Genomic DNA, 20904 nt, shown 5'->3' with positions numbered 1-20904 from the left:
ATCCAGTTTTGGGGATGGACAATAAACGAAGATGGAATCAGTCCTAGCCCTGAGAAAGTAAAAGCAATTCGAGAATGGCATGCACCAACAAATGTACAAGAACCGAGACATATACTGGGAATGGTAAATTACCTTGGTCAATATCTACAAGACCTTTCAACAGCAACAAACCACTGTCTGAACTGTTAATGTCCAACACATCTTGCCTATGGGGGCCAAACCCAGAAATTGCCTTTGATAAGGTAAAAGAAATTATCTCAACGACTCCAGTTCTCAAGTACGAGCATGTGAACCAACCCACAATGGTCAGTGCAGATACAAGCAGCTATGGCCTAGGTGGTGCATTGTTGCTACAACCTGGCTGAGAGTGGAAGCCAGTTGCATTTTGTTCTCACATGCTTACAGAAGCAGAAAATCGATATGCACAGATTGAAAAGGAGTGCCTGACAAGCGTATGGGCATGTGAGAACTTTTACAGATATCTGTGTGGACTGGATTCGTTTACATGGATCCAGCCTTAAACTACTTATAACCCTGATCAACTGAAAAGTCCTGGATCAAGCACCACTGAAATGCCAACATCTATTGCTAAGGGTTATGTGATTTAACTCAAATGCTAGGTATGTTCCTGGGAAAATCTAGTAGTAGCAGGCACTCTGTCATAGAGCTCTGTCATAGAGCTCAGCATTGCACTCAGCTACCCGTGAGCTCAAGGATGATATAACAGCTGATGTGAATGCTGTGGACCAGTGTCATAAAAGAGGCTACTCCAGCTACAAAAAGCAACCTTGACAGACAAGCAACTTCAGGAAGGTCTAAGTTACATTGAGGCAGCTGGCCCAAGTATTTAAAGGACACTAAGGAGGTAACATGAGACAACTTTGTGGTGTGTTAAGCAAGTCAAATGGACTCGTGATTAAAGGCAATTACATCATAATTCCAGATTAAATGAGAGGAGAATTTCTAAACCTCATCCATGAAGGACATCAAGGATTAACTAAACTCTGTGAATGGACAACCAGTCAATGTGGTGGCAGGGCATCAGAAAGGACATAAACGATAAAGTTGCTGCATGTGAATGTTGCAGAACTAGCAGCCCAACACAACATAAAGAATCTTTAACAACATCTCCAACAGAGAGACTTGGGAAGAGACTAGCTGTAGATTTATGTACATTCAGAGGACAGCATTGCCTGGTCATTGTGAACTATTTTTCCAGTTATTAGAAATAATGTACTTGAAAGACATAACATGTTGCAATGTTATCAAGAAAAATTAAGTGCACTTTTGCTCACTTCAGTATTCCAGAACAACTAGGAACGGGCAATGGACCATAACTTGCAGCAGCAGAATTTAAGTCATTTTGAACTAAATACGATTTTAACCATATTAGTAGCAGCCCACATTACCCACAAATGAATGGAGAGGGTAAGAGAGCTGTACAGACAGCCAAGAAAATCCCAAAGCAGGAAGATCCATTCCTCACTCTTCTGAGTTACAGATCAACACCAGTAGCAGCAACTGGATATAGTCTAGCACAACACCTGATGGGACGACAACTCGGAACTACTATTCTAACTTGTGAGAGGAATCTGTCTCCAAAGTGGCCAGACATGAAGAGAGTAGCCAAATTGGATAAAAAGGTTAAAAAGAGCTTATGAACACTTTTAAAAATACTATCACTCAATTGGACAACTGCCATGTCTAGAACCTGGTGACCACTTTCGTGTCAGACTGGATGGAGGAAAAGAACAGACAACTCCAGCTGTCATAAAGAAAAAGAATTTAGCACCCATATCATATGTGATCGATGTTAGGATATAGATATTCAGGCCTGTCTGCAAAGGCCTGTACTTTAAGAATTTAGGTGTATTCTTATCACTTGGCTAGTTATAGAGGTACAAAAGAGAATCAAAATCACTGTCTGCTGGTGTTTGGGCCTTCTATTACTGTGACAGTCTGGGGCCCTGTTCTTAGGCTAAGGCCTTTAGCTAAGCAACAGAGGCAGCCATAAACTGGGAAGCGACCGGTCACATCCTCACATTCCAAACTAGTCACATTGAAATAAGATGCTATTGGGCTGTTAGAAATAGAATCCTGTCCTGATAGTGCCTATCACCTCCAGAGAAAGGGAAGTGCCTAGAAAATGTAAAAGGAAACTTAGTTTGATAGCATCCTGTCTGGCAAGAACTCACTTATCAATAGCTGGGATGTGAAATCCTCACTTCTGTATTGTTTTGTCATTATAGTTCCCACTTTGCTATTGTTTGTCTGTATAATCTCTGTCTGGTTCTGTGATTGTTCCTGTCTGCTGTATAATTAATTTTGCTGGGTGTAAACTAATTAAGGTGGTGGGATATAATTGGTTACATAATCATGTTACAATATGTTAGGATTGGTTAGTTAAATTTCAGGAAAATGATTGGTTAAGGTATAGCTAAACAGAACTCAAGTTTTACTATATAATCTGTAGTCAATGAGGAAGTGAGTGGGCGTGGGTGGGAGGAGATGGGTGTGTGGGTGGGGGAGATGGGAACAGGGAATGGGGGTGCAGAAATTGAAATCATGTTTTGCTAAAGGGGGAAATGGGACCAGGGAATGGGGGTAAGGAAATTGGAATCATGTTTTGCTAAAGAGGGGAAATGGGAACAGGGAATGGGGGTAAGGAAATTGGAATAATGTTTGGCTAAGGGCAGGTATAGGAACAGGGACACAGGTGTAAGGCTCTGTGGTGTCAGAGCTGGGAAGGAGGACACTAAGGAAGGAAACTGGAATCATGCTTGCTGGAAGTTCACCCCAATAAACATTGAATTGTTTGCACCTTTGGACTTCGGGTATTGTTGCTCTCTGTTCATGCGAGAAGGACCAGGGGAGTAAGTGGGTGAAGGAATAAGCCCCCTAACAATCGATACTAACAGTGGAGAGTTCAACAGAAACTGTTGCCAGCTACAGTTTGTTCCTCAGAAAGAACAATCAACAGAGCAAACTCTACAGATGGCCAAAGTGGCTCACAAAGAAGACAACTTAGAGATTCCAAACCAACCACTGCCAGTCATTGCAACTAATGGACAGCCAGAATACCAAGTTGACACACATTTGGGTCACATAATTAGAAAAAAAGTATTTTTCAGAGACGTGCAACAGGCTGATAAGTACTGAACTTCAAAGACAGTGTGATGGTATAAATATTGTAAATGGTAGGAATGTAGAACTTAAAGGGGGAGATGTAATGGAATGTTAACTCTATTATCTGTTCAACCACTATGTGGTGTAAAATATCTTATTTAAACTAACCTTAACCATGCCTGGCAGAGCATTAAAGTATTTTATGATGAACACAGCTGGCGTATATAAGTGAGCTCTGTAGCCAAAAGTACACAACAGTTTGTTTTGAAAGATTTGCCTACATGCATTGCTTCGCATACAAAAAAGACCAACCAAACAAAAAGTTCTCTAAAGTTTCTCTAAAGGCTGACAAAGGAGGTGCTGTCGTCATCATGAATAGGTCGGAATATGAACAAGAGGCTGCTAGACAGCTCTCCAACACCACTTTTTACAAGCCATTACCCTCTGATCCCACTGAGGGTTACCAAAAAAAAACTACACCATCTGCTCAAGAAACTCCCTGAAAAAGCACAAAAACAAATCCGCACAGACACACCCCTGGAACCCCGACCTGGGATATTCTATCTGCTACCCAAGATCCATAAACCTGGAAACCCTGGATGCCCCATCATCTCAGGCATTGGCACCCTGACAGCAGGATTGTCTGGCTATGTAGACTCCCTCTTCAGGCCCTACGCTACCAGCACTCCCAGCTATCTTCGAGACACCACTGACTTCCTGAGGAAACTACAATCCATCGGTGATCTTCCTGAAAACACCATCCTGGCCACTATGGATGTAGAAGCCCTCTACACCAAGATTCCACACAAAAATGGACTACAAGCCGTCAGGAACTGTATCCCCGATAATGTTACGGCAAACCTGGTGGCTGAACTTTGTGACTTTGTCCTCACCCATAACTATTTCACATTTGGGGACAATGTATACCTTCAAATCAGTGGCACTGCTATGGGTACCCACATGGCCCCACAGTATGACAACATTTTTATGGCTGACTTAGAACAACGCTTCCTCAGCTCTCGTCCCCTAATGCCCCTACTCTACTTGCGCTACACTGATGACATCTTCATCATCTGGACCCATGGAAAAGAAGCCCTTGAGGAATTCCACCATGATTTCAACAATTTCCATCCCAACATCAACCTCAGCCTGGACCAGTCCACACAAGAGATCCACTTCCTGGACACTACGGTGCTAATAAGCAATGGTCACATAAACAGCACATTATACCGGAAACCTACTGACCGCTATACTTACCTAGATGCCTCCAGCTTTCATCCAGACCACACCACACAATCCATCATCTACAGCCAAGCTCTATGATACAACCGCATTTGCTCCAACCCCTCAGACAGAGACAAACACCTACAAGATCTCTATTAAGCGTTCTTACAACTACAATACCCACCTGCTGAAGGGAAGAAACAGATTGACAAAGCCAGAAGAGTACCCAGAAGTTACCTACTACAGGACAGGCCAAACAAAGAAAATAACAGAACACCACTAGCCATCACCTTCAGCCCCCCAACTAAAACCTCTCCAACGCATCATCAAGGATCTACAATCTATCCTGAAGGATGACCCAACACTCTCACAGATCTTGGGAGACAGGCCAGTCCTTGCTTACAGACATGAACCCAACCTGAAGCAAATACTCACCAGCAACCACACACCACACAACAAAAACACTAACCCAGGAACCTATCCTTGCAACAAAGCCCATTGCCAACTGTGTCCACATATCGATTCAGGGGACACATCAGCCACACTATCAGAGGCTCGTTCACCTGCGCATCTACCAATGTGATATGTGCCAGCAATGCCCCTCTGCCACGTACATTGGCCAAACAGGACAGTCTCTACATAAAAAAATAAATGGACACAAATCAGACGTCAAGAATTATAACATTCAAAAACCAGTCGGAGAACACTTCAATCTCTTTGGTCACTCGATTACCTACCTACAAGTGGTTTCAGAGTTGCAGCCATGTTAGTCTGTATTCACAAGAAGAAAAGGAGTTCTTGTGGCACCTTAGAGACTAACAAATAAAAAAACTTTAAAAACAGACTCCAAGGAGAGACTGCTAAATTGGAATTAATTTGCAAACTGGATACAATTAACTTAGGCTTGAATAAAGACTGGGAGTGGATGTGACATTACAAAAAGTAAAACTATTTCCCCTTGTTTATTTCCCTTCCACTGTTCTTGTAAAGTGCTGGAAATGGCCCACCTTGATTATCACTATGAAAGTCCCGTCCCCTGTCCCCCCGCTCTCCTGCTGGTAATAGCTCACCTTTCCTGATCACTCTTGTTACAGTCTGTATGGTGACACCCATTGGTTCATGTTCTCTGTGTATATAAAATCTCCCCACTGTATTTTCCACTGCATGCATCCGATGAAGTGAGCTGTAGCTCACGAAAGCTTATGCTCTAATAAATTTGTTATAAAGTGCCACAAGTACTCCTTTTCTTTTTACGGATACAGACTAACACGACTGCTACTCTGAAACTTCTCTAAAGCCAGTTTACAAAGATGGGACATAGGCCTCTTAATAGGCTTAACACTTGTAAACTGCAAAGGAAGTTTTTGATTCCAGTGTACAGTAAAAAAATAAATAAATAAAAGACAAAAGCTATAGCTTCGTGACTGTATGAAGGACAGAGATAAAGGCTGTAGCCTATGGCACTGGTATCTGAAGAAACATCCCCCACCCCAAACTCCTTCCTCCTCCTTTCCTGGCTTCTTTTTAATCTAAAACTGCCATCGTCTCTGTATGCTTCTGCTAAACATAGTGTTTTAATCACATTAAATAATGCTTTAAAAATAAACTATCAGAAACTTTTAAAAGTCCCCCCTTCCCCCCGCTTCCTCAAATCTCCTCTTTAAATAATACCCTCTTCCTGTTCAGCTATGCCTTTTAACTTCTTCCCTAGTCCCGTTACATTAGGGCTGGAGTCCACCACAAGGCCTCTGTTTTCAGCACTTTCTCAGGTTGTTCATCTGTATTCTACTATTCAATGCTGTAAAGTATCCAGGGTTACAGCTTGTGTAAAAGTAAAATGTAAAGTGTTAACTAAGAACAGAAAAAAATAATTCTCTAGGACCCTGTCAATGTCCAAGTATGTCATCCACCAACAATTTTGAGAATCTGATTTATTTGCTATTTCTGATAGCCCGGTGAAAAGGGATTGGAAAAATTGTCACAATTATGGGAGAAATAATGCCTCAAGAAGTTGGGGAAATCTTTTGTATTACAAATGCTTGTTCATGGTAAAGCATGACAACTAGCAAAGAGTGGCTACAAAATTGTTTTACTAAAACAATATTTGAGTCCTGTATCAATGCTCCCCTAAAAGGCAGGCCAGCTCTCTTCTCCCCATGCCCTGTTCTTCATGTTAAACTTTTAAAAGTTTATGGATGTTTATTTTTAAAGCTTTAGTTGATGTGATTAAAAACAGCCTGTTTAGCAGATGCACATGGCAGCTGTAGATAAAAAAAAATGTCAGGAAAGAAGGAGGAGGAGGTGTGGGATGGGGCTGTTTCTTCAGATAAGGATGTCAGAGGCTACAGTCTGTACCTCTGTCTTTCATGAAGTCACAAAGCTATGGCTTTTGTCTTTTAAATTTTTATTTTTTTCACTGTACACTGGGATCAAAAACTTTCTTTGCAATTTACGGGCATTGAGCCTATGAAGAGGCCTATGTCCCATCTTTGTAAACTGATGAGAAGACTTTAGAGAAGTTTTTGTTTGGTTGAGCTTTTTTGTATGTGAGGCAACCCCTTTAGGCAATGCTTTCAAAAGGAGCTATCACTATTGTTTAAAGGTTGGGCTAGTGTATCTTTTAAACATTGTGCTATGATCTGTATTCCACTCAACTGCTTCCTCTGGTTTAGACAAAAGCAAAATGTTTGAGTGGTGGGGTGGGGGCAGGAACATGTGCGAGAAGTTACTGTTTTCAGGGCACTATCCACTGTAGATTTGTATATAAGATTTTTAACTTTTATCCATCTCATAAAGCCTTTGGCTGAAAACCCCTTAAAAACCAGTCACACCAAAAAACCCAGCTACTAATATCCAAAAAAATGTTAACACCAAGGAGGGAGTGGGTGCAAGAGGTGCATGGTGTGTGTGTGTGTGTGTGTGTGTGAGAGAGAGAGAGAGAGAGAGAGAGAGAGAGAGTGGAGGAGGAGGGAAGGGATTGAATATCATTAAAAAAATTAATTCTTTGGTGCAAGGTGTTTGAGGGAGAGGGGACTGAATACAATTAGAAAAAATAATTCTTTGGGGCCATTTCAATGTGATAATAAATCAAATGGAAAAAAAAGTAATTGTTTTGCAGGTGGCTCTATAAAATATTGCTACACAAGTGATGAGATTGATGCATTTCGATTATACTTCAGGGCTCTTTTATCAGGGCAACCAAAATCACTTCATTTGGGCTTGACGTTTTGCACCAGTGTAGCTGCACAGTCTAGTCAATGGCTTTGCCCCGTTATTCTCTTGGGGTTCATGTTGAGTCACTGCTTTTCTTTTAGGGTTCGAGGTGCATCTTCAGGTACTAGCAAACAAAAGTTCTTGTTGCTTTTGAGGTAATTCTATAAAATATCACTCAGGCTGTACAGACAAGGATTTTAGTTGTATTTGGGTTTTTCCTCTCAGTCAGAAATGACCAATCTTGTAGTTGTGTCTAAGCATGAATACTCCTTCTTCCTGAAGCCTTTGTTTTATATATTTGTTCTTTCTGACCTCCTAATTATATTCAATCTCCCTCCCAACACCACACACACACACACCCCTTGTACCACTTTGCACCCATTCCCTCCTTGGTGTTAACATCTTTTGGATATTAGTAGCTGATTTCTCTGGTGCAACGGGCTTGTCCTGCTGGTTATTAAGGGACTTTCAGCAGAAAGCTTTATGAGATGGATCAAAGATAAACCTAAGACTCCCAGAGCAGGAAATGAAACTGCAGATGAAAGGGATTTGCCTTATCCTTCGTTTATAACTAACGTGTCAGGCGCTGCCAGGGAGGCAGGAGTTTGAGCTTTGCAGATTACTTTTTCCTTTTTGAAAATGCCAAATCTAGATCTTTCCTGGAAGATCATTTTCCCCCTCCTCTCCCACATGTTTGTTTGTAGTGAGTTACAGGGACAAAGTCATCTCTGGAGTAAGTGCCTTTGACTTCCCCTGGGTAGTGCCTGTTGTGTTTGGCCCAGTGCATATGCCATTTTAATGACACAGTTCTGCTTCTCATCTCAACCCTTGGCCCTGAGGAACAACCACATCACTTGTGCCTCATCCTTTCATCTCATCTCACGCTTTATCATAGCTTGACGCTCTCATGATCCTGTGCTGAAATCCTGACTCAGCCAGCACTGTGGATGAACTCAACAGGAGTGTTTACACAATGGGCTGATCCCAAAGCCTGTTAAAGCCAATGGGGATCTTTCCACTGACGTCAGCGTTCTTCAGCTCAGGCCCTAAGTATGGACTACAGGACCAGGCCCCATCATGGGAGATGTGCAAGACCTCATATCAGCTGCAGATCACCTTCAGCTCCTGTTGAAATCAACCTAGTGGCAACTCTGCTTAGCGCAGCATGGCTCACTCGCATGTAAGCCACTTTCTCGGTCCCTCACTTTCATGAGCACAATGGTCACATGCACAGTTAAAATAAATAGATAAAGCGGGTCCCTCACCTGGCTCCTTGAGGAAGTGAAAGAGGACTTTCGGGCAGGGCAGTGTGAGAGTCTCACCAGCTTCTGCATTTGACCAGCACAGTAGCCTGTCCCACGTTTTCCTGCAACCTGCCAGGGAAGGGAAAACACATTTTAAAGCATATTTATATGTCCACATGAAAAGTCAAATTTTAGACATGATGCAATACGCGAGAGTGTGTCGGCATGAGGAGGGGGTAAAGAAGGAGGCGCATTACTGCAGCAAGCTCATATTATGGTATGTGTCCAACTTGCTGGTCCCATTCATTTATTTTTTTCTAGCTCACTTCTTGCAGGCAGCACAGAAAGCGAAGGCTTTGGGGAGGGAACGGAACAAGGAGAGGGAGGTGGCGCAGTGCACTCAGGCTGGGAAACACTTCCATGCCTACAGAGCAGTGTGGCAAAGGCACAGAATCAGGAGCGGGAGAAGGAAATGAAAGGACCAGTGGGTGGCAGAATGTGATGCAAGAACTGAACAGCGAGGGTAGACCAGGGGAAAGGGAGGTGGGCCACTGAATGAAAGACCAAATCATTTGCACTTGATGCACTGGGTGATGGGGAGCCCGTGGAAGGAATCCAAGGATCTGAGTTCAGGTCTAGAACCGAGTGGTGAGGATTCACTCACTCATTTCTCTGAACCGCTTCTCAACAGCCCTGGCAATTTTGCACTTCACTGTCCAACCCGCAGCCCTTTTGAGCTCTACATGCAATACCTGCAGTTTCATTTCCATGATTTTCAGCGCCCCTCAGACATTCATTCTCATTTTTCTTCAGCTCAGCTAAAAAGTCACATTCTGGATGGATGTGCCCAACCACCTGCAACGAGAAAGCTGCCGTGAGGGTGCTTAGCCCTGACTTGCGGTTTAGGAATGAAAATTTCACAGCCTTCTGCCCCATGGCAGCACCACTCCATCATGTAACCCCAACTATATAGGCCCAGATCCTCAGCTGGCGTAAATAAGTAGAGCTCTGTTGAAGCCAGTGGTGCTATGCTGATTTACACCAAAGGAGAAATCCTTCGCTGGTGTCAACTGGCATAGCTCCAGAAACTTCATAGCTGAGACTCTGTGCCCAGATAAAGATTGACTCGGAAGGTTTTTCATCACTGAAGCATCAACCATACAATTTGCCCTCTACAAGATTTGTGTCTAACAAGCATCTCCTGCCACTGACTCCAAAGGGAGCTGCTCTGTTGCCTTCTCATTCTGTTTGCCCTTCTCCTGCTCGAATGATGTTATGGGCAGGATATAATCCTCCGTGCTTTGAGGCTCTCACAAACATACGTTCGGATGGACAGATCCTACCCTTTGCTGTTTGTGTGCTCTGGTGCGGGGGAGAGATGTGCACAGAGGCTTCCCCCCTTCTCCCCCTTGCTACACCAAATCAGGATTCTGACCTCAACCTGCGAAGAGGTCCGGTAAGTCGGGTAGGACCAGAGCACAATGGCTACAAGCAGGCATAATCTACTGGATTTTCCAAGGCACCCAGCCAGCTGGCAAGTACATTGTGCGAGAGCCAAGTGGGATTATTCAACCATTTTATTTATTTATCTGGGGGGGTGTGAGAAAATGCCAAATTGTCAAAACCAAAACTTTTTGTAGGAAAGAGTCGGTTTCAACTAACTTTTGGCCAGGCATAGGTGCAGGAACTAAGGGTGTGAGGGGCAGGGAGTGCTGCAGCACCCCCTGGCTTGAAGTGGTTTCCATTATATAGAGGATTTACCATTAGGTTCAGTGGCTCTCAGCACTCCCACTATAGAAATTGTTCCAGCATCCCTGTGTCCAGGAGAGGTTTCTGATGTCCTGGACAGAATCTGTAGTCAGAGAGAACTCCTCTGTAGAATACCCATTAGCCTAGGACACTGACCTGGGTGATGAGAAGTAAAGTTCCTGTTCCGAATAAAGTACAGCACAGATGTGAACCTACCTCTTATATACCAGGCAAGCGTCGTAACCACTGAGCTACTGGATATTCTAGGATATAACACCCCCTTTTTTCCCTCTCTGTTTTTTCTCAAAACAATAAATGTCAAAAGGTCTCGGTTTCATCCCACTGCTGAACAGAAACTATTCTGAAATCTCAGTCTTGTTCACAGGAAGGGAAAACCATTTCCCACCCAGCTTTACTGCGTGCTGCCGGTGATAGCCAGCAGTGCACATGACTCCTCTTTGAAGGAGCAGCAGCGTACCCCTTGATCACCTAGCACCATCTTTCTCTGCACCAGCCGGACAACTCTTGCATATCAACGCATGTTGCTGACTCCTCCACGCTGCCTCCACCCTGTCCTTACCAGTCAGGGAAGAAGTGTTACCTATCAATGCATTCTTTTTAAAAAAAAAAAAAAAAGGATCAAAACAGGATGAAATCTACCCACTGAGCAGGTGGCTGATTAAATTCGACTCGGCTCATTTTCACACAGGAAGGATAAATATTCAGCGAGTTTTGGAAATAAATATCTTGCTTTCAGGTCATTCAGAGGGCAGAACGTAGTGGTTTTAATAAGCCAGTGTTCTCCATTCATATTAACATCCTTATATTGAACTGATATACCGACCTTTTGAACCGATTGCTTATTAGTTTACCATCTGAGGCTCTGTTCCTGTTCCTAATGAAGACACTGAATATGTTGCCATTGCTTTTAATGGGAGCAGGATTAGGTCCCATGTGTAAGGGGAAAAAAGAGATTAGATCCAGGATTCCATGCCATGGAATTCTGTACACAGCCACGGCTGTTTTGACTTCAGGACTTGGAAACTGACCAGTGAAACTGAGGTGTATGTGAATATACAAATGTAGTGGAGATATTCGGATACTGTTTTCTGTGTCCTGCACCTTTAAATGTATGGAGTTTTCCTTGTTGTCTGCTAGAGAGAAGCTCCCTTGGGTCAATTCAAGGTGTCTGGGAAAGAGTCGGTCCCACACTACACACGGTCTCTTTTTAATTTCTCATGCAGGCTTATATTGTGTCCTTCCTTTGCTGTGTTCCTTAATCAGTAATGAAAGTCATCTGTGCTGAAGGGTCATGATTTGGTCCTTGTGTATTGAAACCTAGAAGGAAATAGGTTCCCAGCATGAGAACCAGGCATATCTTTTAATGAATGGATAGTTTATAGAACGCTATTGGTTTAGTGAACTGTGTCCAGAAAGATCTCAGCACGGTTCAGATTTACCCACTTGCACAGTGAAAAGAACTTCTCCTGGAAAAAGGTAACTGGTGTCTGCATGTGAAAATGGCCTTGGAAGTCCACTGAAATATTGAAGGTGAGAACAAATAAATGTTTGACTTTTTCACAGACTCAAGAAAACGTTAGGTTTTTTTTTTGTTTAGTCTCCAAAGTCGTGAGAACTTTTACCACATGCCCCTGAGTTAAACATGTATGCTTCATTTACTGTGGATGATTTAAAAGTTCTGGCTTCTCCTTGATCATGGCCTTTGTCATAAATATAAAGGGAAGGGTAAACCCCTTTGAAATCCCTCCTGGCCAGGGGAAAGCTCCTCTCACCTGTAAAGGGTTAAGAAGCTAAAGGTAACCTCGCTGGCACCTGACCAAAATGACCAATGAGGAGACAAGATACTTTCAAAAGCTGGGAGGAGGGAGAGAAACAAAGGGTCTGTGTCTGTCTGTATGCTGCTCTTGCCAGGGACAGAACAGGAATGGAGTCTTAGAACTTTTAGTAAGTAATCTAGCTAGGCATGTGTTAGATTATGATTTCTTTAAATGGCTGAGAAAAGCATTGTGCTGAATAGAATAACTATTTCTGTCTGTGTACCTTTTTTGTAACTTAAGGTTTTGCCTAGAGGGGTTCTCTATGTTTTTGAATCTAATTACCCTGTAAGATATCTACCATCCTGATTTTACAGGGGGGATTTCTTTATTTCTATTTGCTTCTATTTTTTATTAAAAGTCTTCTTGTAAAAAACTGAATGTTTTTTCATTGTTCTCAGATCCAAGGGTTTGGGTCTGTGGTCACCTATGCAAATTGGTGAGGCTTTTTATCCAACATTTCCCAGGAAAGGGGGGGTGCAAGTGTTGGGAGGATTGTTCATTGTTCTTAAGATCCAAGGGTCTGGGTCTGTAGTCACCTAGGCAAATTGGTGAGGCTTTTTACCAAACCTTGTCCAGGAAGTGGGGTGCAGGGTTTTGGGAAGTATTTTGGGGGGAAAGACGCGTCCAAACAGCTCTTCCCCAGTAACCAGTATTAGTTTGGTGGTGGTAGCGGCCAGTCCAAGGACAACGGGGGGAATATTTTGTACCTTGGGGAAGTTTTGACCTAAGCTGGTAAAGATAAGCTTAGGAGGTTTTTCATGCAGGTCCCCACATCTGTACCCTAGAGTTCAGAGTTGGGGAGGAACCTTGACAGCCTTGTTCATGAGCACTTGCAGCTTCCTCTGACTTTAATCAGAATTGTAGGTTCTCAGCCTTAACATTTGTTATAACGGATAGAAAACTCAAGCAAATGGAGCAATTTCACTCTGTGTTCTAGTATGTGCCCATGTATCCATCCGTCTACTGCATCCTCTGTAGCTATTTTCTTAGACTTCACCCATAGTATCTGAGCAACCCTGGATACGCATACGGTGGGAGAGGAGTGCAAGGTACGCCTTTACTTCCATTTACTGTGAATTACTAGAATCTAGTGATTAGAGAACCGGATTCTCCACTGCCTTGTGCAGTCATTTGCACCAGTCCAAAGTGTGGGTGTAAGATTCGGCTGTTCCCTCAGTCTGGACGAGCCAAGACTGAGAACCCTGACCGAAAGACACGTACAATACCATGTAGCCAGCCAGAAAGTAATGTTGGCATTCGACACTGCTGCACCTTCCAAGCTAATTTTCCAGATTCCTGATTTCTATGCATGCACGCTCCTGAGCTGAAAAGCTACCTGTTCCCTCTCTGAACTGTTAGCCTTTCCCTTATCCGTATTCATGGCATGTCATAGCACTTCCTTCCTCTGGTGGTAAGCGCGTGTGATTATGGTAGATTCATTTGCTGGTGTTTTTACACCGCTGGCTGTGCTAATGTAACCCACATACCTTGTAGGTGTGGTGTTCTGTCCCATCTCATGCCACCATTGAGACCATTACTCCTTGTTCTGTTACAAGTGGGGGCTCATCCAGGATTTCACCTGGGAAGTCTCTGAAACTCGGGACATTATTCCTCAGCTTGGGGAAGTATGTAACCCACACACCTTCTGGGGGTGGTGTTCTGTCCCATCTAGTGACACCAAAACCACTTTGAGAGAGAGATTGAGTCTGCTCTACAGCCTTCGCTAACAGCCAGTTGGATTTTAGCTTATGCGGTAGAGGCTTATGCACTTAGATCCAGAGGTCCCCAGTTTGATCCCGACGATTGGGGTCTGTTGGCGTTACACTAACACAAGCTGAATTCGGGTTATGGAAGCGACTGAATATTCAATTTTTGTTGCCTTCGGCCAAGGCAGTGGATGGTTGGACGAATAGGTGAGAATTTATACCAACTTGGCACAGGACTGGGAGATAGAGCCATACTCATAGCCGCCTTCTATTACTATAATGCTCCGATCAAAACCCACAGTCAGAACACTCCTAAATGTTGAGAGCATTTGGACCCTGATCTGAACTTTAAGTCTTGGGCCCATATCTAGCAAGGATCTCTCATCTCACCTTGCATCCTATTTTGTGATCCTGGAGTCTGATCCTGGAATGATTGCTCATGTGGCACAGAACAAATAGTCCCACTAAACTCTGTGGAATAACTCATGGGCTGAGATTGCCTGCAAGACTAAGGGACTCAGGATCAGAAGCTTTGCAGGTACCATTTCATGAACTTACTATTTCGGGAAGCGGGGAGCGCTTGACGTCTCACAGGAGGCTCTCAGCACCTCTCAGAGTCAACACACACAGTCTTTTCCCACACAGCTGCATTAGCACAGTGTATATAATATGAGCTAAGAAGGTGCATTAGCACAATGCAGCAGATCCTTAGTCCCCATTATATCTTGCACACAATTTGTGCCCACTCAGGGCTAGAAATCTTGAAGTTGCCCCAGCTGCTGAGGTTTTAGAGTTGTGTCAGAAAATACGGCATCCAAACCAGGTCTGATTACAGCCTCCTGGCCTAGTGTTTTTAAAGTGACTTTTAGTGATTCTGGGGACTCCATTTTTGTGGGCCCAACTTGAGCATCATACTGGGGCCTGATTTTCAGAAACTGCTACACAGCTGTTATCTGTAAAATGACCCATGAAAGTATTTCAAATTGGCCATCCAAAATCACTAGGTACTTATGAAAATTTTGGCCAAGGACTTTAGCATATTAAAATGGTTATTAAATATATCTACACAATGCCTTCACTGTGACATTGGAACTCTAATGGTCTTTCACTCACATCAGATACAACAAAGGCCACTGGTTAATCACCGTCAAAGAATAAAGACAGTTTGGAATACACAGAGAATAAAAATATCCTGGTAATGTCAAATCATTTTCCAATTAAAAAGTATAAGAACTATTTCTCCTTGTTACAAATGAATATTGATTTAAGCAGAACCTGTCCCAGACTGAGTCTTCCCTCCCATGTTGGAAAGGACAAGTTCACTCATACAAAGTCAAGACTTCAGCTTCTGAGCATGATGTTTATGCAGAGCTGATTTGGGGTGTTAGGGGATGAGAGCCAATATTGCTGGTACATTTGAGGAATCCACGCAGGAGCAGGGAGCTTTTACCATCAAAGGACCAAATTCTGATGCCATTTTCACACAGTGGGCAGGACATTACTCCATGGTTGGTTCCACTGAAATCAATAGGTCTACTCATGAGGAATAGCACTACTGAACCTGAAGAAGGGTAGCAGAATCTATCCGAGAAGAAAAAGCAGGATTTTTTGATTAGTCAGAAAGAGAAAGAGCAAATATGGCAGGAGTGGGGATAGAAAATAAACACAGCCATGGCAGGTATGTAGTGATCAGGTCTAAGATTGTTTCTCTTTTGATATTGGTATATTTAAGGAAGCTGGAAGCCCCACTTACAATGGAGAGGAGAAAAGATTTTCCAATATTCTTTTCTATGAGATCAATCATATTTCCCCCCCAGGGCACAGTACAGTGGGAACAAAACAAAACAATCAGACATGTTTCGATATGTTGTATAGAGATCGTGATTAATATTTCTGATTATTTTCCTGCAAGAAGAAGTAAATAAACCATTAATCTTGCTGATGTTGTAAAATTAAGCTGTCTGAAATAAAAAAGTAAATCAGGCTATATTCTAAATGTAGAGCTTGTTTCCTGAGCTATTGAGTAACCAAGTCAACTGGAAGTGTGGGTTCCACAGCCCCTCTGAAAATCAAGCTACTCTTGCAACCTCTAGTCATGTGAAATCAATACTCAGGTGAGTAATGAATGCAGGATCTGGCCCAGGAGAGCAACCAAATACTTGACACTCTGGGATTAGAATGTGTGTTATTCCGATTATTTTGTGTGGTTTTATTGTACCTTGCGCTCCATTGATTTGAATTTTGTTTTTCTTGTGATCTGCCGTTGTTTTCTCTCATGGATTTCAGCATTGCACAGTCACTGCATTCTTTTTTACACTGTACTACAATAAATAGAATACAAACAACTAATACAAAATGTAAAAAAACTTAAGTTTACAAAATTTAGAGGCGTTTTCAATATTGTAAGTACTGTATTTAAAACCACGCTGAAAAGTTACCCCAAACCATTCAGATATACTGATGGCTGAGAATGGGTGGTTGTTTTTCCAGCTAAGTTAAAACAGCCTTTTCTTAGCTAGTGTCAGTTATAATAATAAGGATATCCTAACGTTCAGTAAGAGCCTGACTCTGCCACCCTTACACACCCTGAGTAGCATCTTATTCTGTGAGTTGGCCCTTTGTGACTCTTTGTGAAGTATGGTGCTACTCAACTTGAGTAACAGTGGCAGAATCTAGCTCAGAAGAAAGCACTGTAACACCCAGATCTTTCTGATGTCCTTCAACGCTGAGTATGGTTAACCACTAAGGACTAGATTCAGATTCCCTGTTCATGAGGAACGGTTCTGCACTCCACATAGAGTGCTGCTGCAAAGCAGAGTTTGTTATATGGTGCAAGCAGAGAGAACTACAAGTGCAGACAGATAAAGTTTATGTTCCCAATCATTCCACGTCATAGTGTTGTTTCTCTTTCCACACACAAAAAGAAGATCCCGTGCCGCCCACACAAAACAATACTGTAATACTGTGTTTCTCAAAGCGTGGGTTACAACCCCCACCCCAGGGTCATGAAAGGCATTGAAAGTTTTATTACAATCTAAAGCAAAGAAAATCTCACTCCTCATTCCCTGCACGCATTTGCCCTTCAAGATCAAGTTTTCTCTTTCACCCTCTCATAACGCACACACACACATTATATAGGTTTATTGTTATAATTGATACATTTTTCATTCTTACTTGTGAGGAAGTCGCAAATTTTTTGGACTTGAAATAAGGGGTCACCAACCTTAAAAGACTGAGAAACGCTGCTCAAAAGAAATGAAAGGATTCAACCGTAACATGAATTAAACTACAACATAATTTAAGGTTTCAGAGGAACAGCCGTGTTAGTCTGTATTCGCAAAAAGAAAAGGAGTACTTGTGGCACCTTAGAGACTAACCAATTTATTTGAGCATGAGCTTTCGTGAGCTACAGCTCACTTCATCAGACATCTGATGAAGTGAGCTGTAGCTCACGAAAGCTCATGCTCAAATAAATTGGTTAGTCTCTAAGGTGCCACAAGTACTCCTTTTCTTTTTGCGAACATAATTTAAGTAAACAATCGCACAAAGCGCTACTCTTCTCATGTACAACCATGTAACCTGGCTCATGAGCAACTGGCTGAAGCAAAAGGTCAGCATGATAGGTAGTTTCTTTTTACATCGATGAACTTATGGAGCCAAATCAAACCCTGGCACATGCAGCTCCAGCACTGTTGATTCCATGACTTTGTTCTTGTTCCCGTTATTGTCTACACAGTTCACATTCTAATTTATCTTAAATGTTATCAAAGAAGCAGGTGAAACGTCAACTTCTACAAATGCTGTGTATGTCAAAGGCTAACCAACAATATCTAAATTCATAGCCTTTATAGTATCTCCTTGATTCCCTTCCCCTTTGCATTTGTCATCCTCTCTTTTAGCACTTACGTATAAAGTAACCTGCTATTAACGATGCTGTTTCTCTTCCATGGAAGTGCAGTAATAATGAAAGCGCAGTAACAAAGCAGTGAAATGCAAGGGCACACAGCTCCTACAGCTTATGCATGTGTTCCTTCTGCTGCAGTTTGCATCTTTCATAGCATCTTCCACAGTTTAATATGAAGCAAAGTCAAATAAAGAAAAAGATGCTCATGCAATGAAACGACCCATATCTGACCATCTGTTCCAATGTTAAACTAACTGCTTAGGGAAAACAATGATGGAAAACCTGTTTAACACAGTTACTTACAAAAGCTGCAAGACTCAGGGAGTAAAAGGCACAATGGTACAAAGCACAGGGATTCATGTTCCGAAGCAAGTGGTGTCATACTCCACTTCCTCAGCCTCCATGAGCACCTTTTACCTTCCTTTCCTCTTCCCCCTCTCCTATCAGTTGCTGATCTGAAGCATTTATCTTTTTGCCCAGGAGTGACGTAACAGTAAAATGAGGAGGAAACTAAATATTAACAACTCTCTCGGCTGTGATTGATGAGGCTGTGAATGACATGCTTTCCACTTTTCTGACCTTGCAGTATGTTCTGAGATAGCAAAGGATAGACTCTGTGAGCATCCCTGAGATTATGGTAACTTTCACTCCCTTCTGGAGAGAGACCCCTCTTTCTGCCTCTGTAGTACAATAGGATTTTACTAGGTATTAAGAGATCTATTACCATTGACCATGCTGCATTTAACGCAACCAAATATGTATGAGACAAACCCTCTAAACATGGCGATGGTTAATATTCATTCATTCTAACAAATGTGCATCTTATTCCTGTTTCAAACAGTGTGCCTGGGTAGGTGGGTACATAAACACATAATATTACATTTTTTAAATGTGTGACCAAATTCTGCACATATGCACAACTCCTGCTGTTTGAATGCACATTGTGCATGCATCTGAAGGCAAACTTCTGACCCCGCGGTGTGTATATACATGAAATCTTGCATGTGAGTGTATCTATATATTACATCCCCAAAATCTGTATGAAAAGAACATTAAGGTTCCAAAATCAAGCACTCACAAGATAGGAAATGCATGAATCAAGTTGGCCTCTGTTGCTGTCCCCACAGCTTCTGCCTGTCCCCTTCTCCTCATCCAACTCCTGCCCCTTCCCCTACTCATCCTGTGCTTTTCCTGCTCCCCCAGCTCCTGCCACTGTCCTTCCCATTCCCCAGTCCCTCTCCCCCTGCCCCAAATATCTTCCCCCTTCCCTGCTCCCATCTGTCACTCCTCCTTCCCCTCCAGCTTCCCAGATGAGGAGCACTGAGAGCACAGGACAGCTAGTCTCCCTGTTCTCAGATCTGGTGCCTGATGCTACAACAGCCACCGGCAGCCCAGAACCAGGGAAAGCCCGGTTCAGTCCATGCAGCCCTGGGCTGGAGCATGCTTAGTTGCTCTGTGTGGGTGGCACATATACATCCCAATTGGCATGTAGGAGCTGTGAGGGGATGGAGCATGCTCAGTCCAGATGGAATCTTTGGAGAATTTAGCTGCCAAACTCCAACTCCCTTGGCTAGCATGTGTGAACTGAGAATTTTTTCTCGGAGGCTTATATCTTGGTGTAATTTGTGCAAATTTTCATGGAGACAACAAAGGCACAACCCTGAAAGCAAAGCAACCTTCCGGCCAAATTTTAAGTCCCTGCGCCAAACCATGCAGGCTCCAGAGCTTCTCAACCAAATATTTGTACGTTTTTTAACATCGGCAAAACAACATATTTTTTTCTAATCTTATTATCAGACATTACTGAACTGTTTTGGATGGCATTTTCCAGAACTACTCAGCCTGAGGCAGATGCAGGGCATGGAAAATTTCAGCCCAAATGGTTACAGTCTGGCAAAGTTGCAAGAAACTAAAAACAAGGTCTCATAATGGAAAGTGTCAGGGAAGGAAAAGCACAGGCATTGTTATATATAGAGAGAGCTTTTCAGGCATAGACCTCATTTATTTACAAAGGCAGTAAATATTATCTTCATTTTACAGATGGGGAACCTGAGGCACAGGGCAGTGATGTGGTTTGCCAAAGTCACCCAGCAGGCCAATGGCAGAACCAGGAAGAGAAATCGGGTCTTCTGAGGCCCAGTCCAGCTTTCGAGCCACTAGGCCACACTGCTGCTATAAGATACACACCTAACCTATAAGCAGCCATTAACATTTGCTGATTACCTCAAATAACTAAATAAATATGTGGAACTAAATAAATGCAGTATTTTCACTAATTAGAGCATTTCCAATAGTAAATTAGAACAGGGAGATTTACCAGCTTTCTGATATTTTACGTTGCTTCCTTATAGTCCTTGAAACTCCTGTAAATACCACTCATGAGCAGTGCAGTCACCCCAATCCCATGCCAAATAAATCCTTGATGTCACAGTGCACCATCTTACATGCTCTTTCATCCTCTCTCTACAGAGAGATACAATATTAATTAAGGCAAAGAGTCTTGTGGCACCTTATAGACTAACAGACGTATTGGACCATAAGCTTTCGTGGGTGAATACCTACTTCATCAGAGTGCATTTTGCCAAGTATCCATTTGGGAGGTCTGCAATATGCCAGTACTTACGGGGTTAATTCACATAGTACCTTAGAATGTACTTCATTTGGTCCAGGTGTCATAGCCCCGTCGATTCGATCCAAGGCCCGCTGCACCATTTCATTGATCACCCTGGAAGCAGGTAATCATATATTCATATACCCACTGTGAGTATGTATGCATCTATGTGGTGTGAGTATTCATCTGTCTGTGTATTTAATGCATACCTTACAAAAAACATTGGTCAAGGTTTTCAAAAGTGGCTATTGATTTTGGTTGCCCCAATATTTGAGTGCCTGCCTTGACA

The 20904-nt window shown here is 42.7% G+C and overlaps 1 protein-coding gene across 2 annotated transcripts in view; it reads right to left on the bottom strand.

Annotated features, from left to right (window-relative positions):
- Positions 1 to 18444, bottom strand: part of GHRHR (growth hormone releasing hormone receptor) — a 43857-nt gene extending 25413 nt beyond the window's left edge. Inside the window, exons 1-3 of one of the 2 annotated variants that reach the window (XM_048842186.2) lie at positions 18308 to 18444; positions 9560 to 9662; positions 8829 to 8936 (exon numbers count right to left, since the gene is read on the bottom strand). In XM_048842186.2, coding sequence (XP_048698143.2) covers positions 8829 to 8936; positions 9560 to 9662; positions 18308 to 18364 — 268 coding nt within the window. In that variant the 5' untranslated portion in view covers positions 18365 to 18444. Of the gene's footprint in view, positions 1 to 5420; positions 5707 to 8828; positions 8937 to 9559; positions 9663 to 18307 lie in introns of those variants that run through there. The other variant, XM_075126032.1, reaches the window with a different exon arrangement.
- Positions 18445 to 20904: the final 2460 nt, after the last annotated feature.

The sequence above is a fragment of the Caretta caretta genome, chromosome 2 (genome assembly GCF_965140235.1).
Source record: "Caretta caretta isolate rCarCar2 chromosome 2, rCarCar1.hap1, whole genome shotgun sequence".
NCBI classification, from domain to species: Eukaryota; Metazoa; Chordata; order Testudines; family Cheloniidae; genus Caretta; species Caretta caretta.
This window is presented reverse-complemented; position numbering and strand designations above follow the sequence as displayed.